Raw genomic sequence first — 5089 nt, forward strand, 5'->3', positions numbered from 1 at the left:
ACGTTGATAAAAGGCATCAATCGATTTTTTTTCATAATGGATCGGCGATGAAGATGTGAGTGAAGGTAGAAAAAAATAGGATTTGAAAGTTTTCTTCAAATGATTTGATTGTCTACGTTTAGGTTTTTAAAAAGGAAATGGGTTGGGTTTAAGTTAGGAATGAATAGCGATCGAGAAGTTTGATGAAGTATACAGTGTCGTAATATGTTGGTGAATTGTTGATTATATCGTTAATTGATCCGATAGATAAAAATGGTATTTTCTTCGATTGAAGAGATATTTGATTAGTAGTGGAAAATATGATTAAGAAATTGCTGGATTTTTCTTTTATTGAATCTTTTTTACGTAATAAACTTTTAGTTTGTTAATTTTAGGTTCTTTTTTTTTTTATATATTAAAAATTACGAATATCTTTTTGACATCTAATTCAATTGAAAATTAAAAACTAAAAGCATTCGAGTTATGAAATTTAGAAAACATCATCAACACAACCGTGACAGAAACCTTTAGAAGGTTGGTTCCATTTTATACCGGTTCTCGTCTCACCGTTTAATGTCGAAACATTTCCACGAGTCGAATTAAAAATTGAGACGCGTTTTTTACAGATCACATTTGCTTGCGAATTTCTTTCACTGAAAACTAAACTACTTTTTCTAAAATAAATAAATAAATAAATAAATAAATAAAAAGACAAAATCCGAATAAAATAAAAAAAATGAGCACATGTAGAGTTTATTTTAAAAATTAATTGAAGAAACATCATTAAAAATCACTCAAATGCGTAACCGTTTAAACAATAAATCTTCATAAAATGTTCATTACTAGTAGCTGTCGTCAGTATTATACACTGTACATGATAACGTGATACTGGTAAATGGCCAACGATAAAAATACCATAAAATAAGGAAATTCACAGCAAAACGAAAGTGATTATAACGCATCTGTTAGTCATGTAATAAATATTTTGATAGATTCTGTTTGTTTATACATGCTAATACGAGCTTTCGTCATTAATATAGTATGCATACTAATCGCTATCACGTATTTGATCAATTGCATTTTCCGGGATTAATTGAAAAAATAAAACAAGAAATGGAAATATTACTTTACAACAATGATTCCTCGTGATCTTCGTTAAAAAACCTTTTTCTTTTTACAGGGATTCGACACCGTGGAACGACTCAACGAATCTGGAGAACTAAGAGAGATGCTTAAGCCCTACCAGGTAATTAGAAATTAGGACAACAGTCCATTCCTTAACAGTCCATTTGACACCTGATTCAAACTGATTCAAATCATCAATTTTCCTCGATTACGATTAATCAAATTAATTCAAAATCAACGAACCAATCCTATCCAAAATCCTTGGACTTAAAAATTCGTATCAATCGAATGAAAATAAAAATCACTCTCCATCCTCAAAATATCTATTCCAAATACCATCATCAGCGATCAAACATCAATTCCTTTCACGGATACATTCTATTTTTCCAAGATTGTTTCCCTAAAATTTCCCTAAATAAAAACCCTCGCGTAATAAATATTCCTCGCGAACGTAACTCAAAAGAAAGAATCCACTTTCCTCCTCGTACATTCGCTGCCGGACACCGAGGATTTACCGCAATCTGAACGTGTAATCCTCGCGAAGAATTACGGACGATCCTGTCGATATCCCCCCAGACCGTCCAGAAGAATTTACTCGACCCTTCAGGAATCCCGCGCCCGGTTCCGAGAATTCGCCACGTAACTCCCCGTGTCTTTGGGATATTTATGCCTGTTAGAAGAATGGAACAGTTGTGTTCGTGTCCTATACACGCGATACAGCGGCCATAAAGGAGCTCGTGGTGATCGGTGTTGGCGGACGCGCGAGCGCGTAATCCGTCGCGGACACAAGGTTGTTAACGATCCTTTCACTTTTATCCGCCGATATCTGCCTTCCACCTTCCTTTTCCATCACGATCATAAATTTCGATGTCGTGCGATTGAGGTTTACCTTGCAGCGAGGAAAGGTCGTTTACACCTTTGTCCGTGTTTCCAACCACTGTCACTCTCCTCATATTCTTTCTATTCCCCCTCCTCCCCCTGCCCTTAAATGCCTCCTTTTTCCTCGTTCGCGTCGATCCACGCGAGGACGTTCGTCCCTTCGTTAATCCTTCGAATGTTAATTAATAATGTTAATTGATGATTAAATTATGAGAAACTTTGCGTACTTGATCGTTGGATTCGATAATTTTGAAGGTAATTTTGAAATGAGGCGAATGTTTCAATTTTATAAAGAGTGCGGTGTGTAATAGAAGATTGTAGTTTCTATGATTTTGTGATTTGAGTGAATGATATCATTAGGTATACAAAATTATATTTTTTTCTTTAAAATTGTTTAAAAATGTCTTTTGGAATCTAGTTTCGATGAAGTATTCGTTTCATTCGAAATATCGTAAATCTGAAATTCGAATCTTTCGAATGTCAATTAGAAAATTCGAGAAAATACGAATTTGATCATTCAAAATTCTTTGAGACGAGAATAATGAGTTATATTCGAGATTGTGATTCGAGAAATTGCGATGTGTAATAGAAGATTGTGGAGATTTCACGATGGAAATGAGTTTTGTTCAATTTCGTTTTGTTAAATCTATAACTTTACGATTTGAGTAGATGTATCGCTTATTCGTTACGAAATTTCTGGTTTCCAATTATTTACTGGAGAAATTATCTTCAACCGTTACTCTGAAATTTTTATTTCTTTATAAGCAATTGTTTTGTATTAATTACAGCCTATAAGAATCACGATTATAAAACGAAAATTACATGAAACGTATCGTTCATTTCTTTCAGTTTAATCAATCCATTCCAACCAGTTGCGTAACGATACTCATCTTTCCAACTTCTTGATGCAAGATAATCACAAAATAAGCATTTGTAACTCAACAGAGTGAGCTTGATGTCCTTTTCACAAAATTTTCTCCCTATTAATAATTTCAAACATCTTAAATTTTTGAGCAACGTTACGTCACAATGAACATAATAAGCTTCGAGAAGACGCTAGAAACGTAGAAAATTATCTAAATCCTGTCCTTGGAAAAACGAAGAAAGTTTCACGAGAAAAAAAAAAATCGTAAAATTATTTTATCTCTCCCGAACGAAAGTTAATTATCGACTTGTTTCACGTGCAGAAAGGCTTGTAATTAAATGACATACCCACGCCGTCGTGACGTACCCTTTTTCACCTTGTCTTTTTACGCAATACTTGCATAATGTATCATCGATATTCTGATCTTCCTTAGACACGATAAGCATGCACACAACGCGTAAAGATTTAATACGTAAAGAAGATTTTATTTCGTTAACAAATTGAATATCAATCTTGTCATCAACTATGGATGAAATTACGACGTAATCATTACGTCGATATTCCACCCAGATTTTCAATCTGTTGTCCGTTTTCATTTTGGATTGGATTCGAAAAATATGGACTGTTTCTAGCAACAATGGAGATTCGATATTGGTTTCATTTTCTTTTGACTCATCTCTTTCTTGATTCTTTAAAGAAAATCTTGAACTATACTACTACTCTTCTGAGTATTCAAAAAAAAGATAATTATGACCAATTAATTATTCGAAATTCTTAATCTCGGATAAGTAATAATCATATGATTGAATAATATATCCGATAGTAATTTGTTAAAATTTTAATTCCTAGCAGAAAAAGCCTGGCTTCGATCATTAAACAAGTAAGGAAAAAAAAAAATTACAGGAAAAAAGGTAGAAGTCGCGAAATATTTCGAAATTGTGTTTCAATTTAAGGAAGTCGAACAAATAATTTCGTTTCCTACATTACTCCTCTTCTTCTTCTTTTTTTTTTTTTTGTTTGAAGAATGCAATCGAAAATGAGTAAAAGTGAAAGCGTTGTTGAGCAACATCCCGTGCACTGGAAACTAATGCAGGAATAAGGATCGTCACGCTTATTTTATAATCGTTAAACGATTGAGTCCGGCAATCATTCGTCCATTAAGTCGTGGGCATTAAGTAGATGTAGATATTATGTGAATGGAATTAGTTCGAATAATCGTGGGACTGGGAATCACGAATGATATTTCTGGATATCGAGTCTCTGATTATTTTATCGTCACTTTCTCATTGCGATCGCGTTGATACGAAGTTGAAATTAAAGCGAAGATGATTTTTCAACGAACCTGTTGTTCAATTTCCCTCCTGTATTTTTCCATAATTCTTTCGAAGGTTAATCAAAATGGATATATTCTTGAACTTATTTATATATTTATTCTCATTTATAAGGTATGCACGTATTTAGAACCCATTCAGAAAACGTACATACTTCGATTCAAATTTCAGGCGATTATTTCGTGAGGTATGATCTTATTGTTTATGAAAGATAATTTTCAACTATCGTAATATAGTTCAAAATACTCTCCTTCCATAATTATTTTACCTATTGTTAGCCCACTATTGTTTTATCACCGGAAGTATTTATAGTACTCGATTACAGTTTCTCAATAGTGCCATTGACTTTAAAATCGTGTCTACAAATTGTTATTACGAATACATAAGCATGCATAACTTTTCTTGTAATTTTATATAATTTGTAGAATATGGAAATTTTACTAATAAAAAAAAAATGTAACTTCAAACCACGTTAAAAATTAAAGTAGAACGGCACGATGCAAAAATTACGCGTAAATCTAAAGCATCACAAATATCTCATTCGTCGCAAAAAAAAAAAAAAAAAAAGAAACAATTCGAAAACAAAACAAAATATCATCAAAAAACGAAAATCCTCGATTCCAAATCCTGATATTCCTTTAACAAATTTATATTCGCTCAAATTTAAAATCGCTCATTGATCTTTTTTTTTTTCCAGAGCGAGGACGCCTGCACAGTCTGCCTGTTCTGCGGAGGTTACCAGTGGCAGCTGTGTCCTGTTTGCAACGGAAGCAAGAGATCCGTTCACCGCAACGACTTCACCGCGGAATTCGTCGCCTTGAAATGCGCGAAATGCGACGTGAACGGTCTCATCCGATGTCCCCATTGCTGAGCAAAAAAAAAAAAATAAAAAAATAAAAAAAAAAAGAAA

At 33.3% G+C, this 5089-nt stretch overlaps 1 protein-coding gene across 1 annotated transcript in view; it reads left to right on the forward strand.

Annotated features, from left to right (window-relative positions):
* The window catches only part of LOC102677741, a 43142-nt gene extending 38053 nt beyond the window's left edge, over window positions 1–5089 (forward strand). The window contains exons 5-6 of the mRNA XM_031509255.1: window positions 1160–1225; window positions 4877–5089. Of these exons, the coding sequence (XP_031365115.1) occupies window positions 1160–1225; window positions 4877–5050 (240 nt within the window). The 3' untranslated portion in view covers window positions 5051–5089. The remainder of the gene's footprint in view (window positions 1–1159; window positions 1226–4876) is intronic.

The sequence above is a fragment of the Apis dorsata genome, unplaced genomic scaffold (genome assembly GCF_000469605.1).
Source record: "Apis dorsata unplaced genomic scaffold, Apis dorsata 1.3 scaffold_133, whole genome shotgun sequence".
Classification (NCBI taxonomy): domain Eukaryota; kingdom Metazoa; phylum Arthropoda; class Insecta; order Hymenoptera; family Apidae; genus Apis; species Apis dorsata.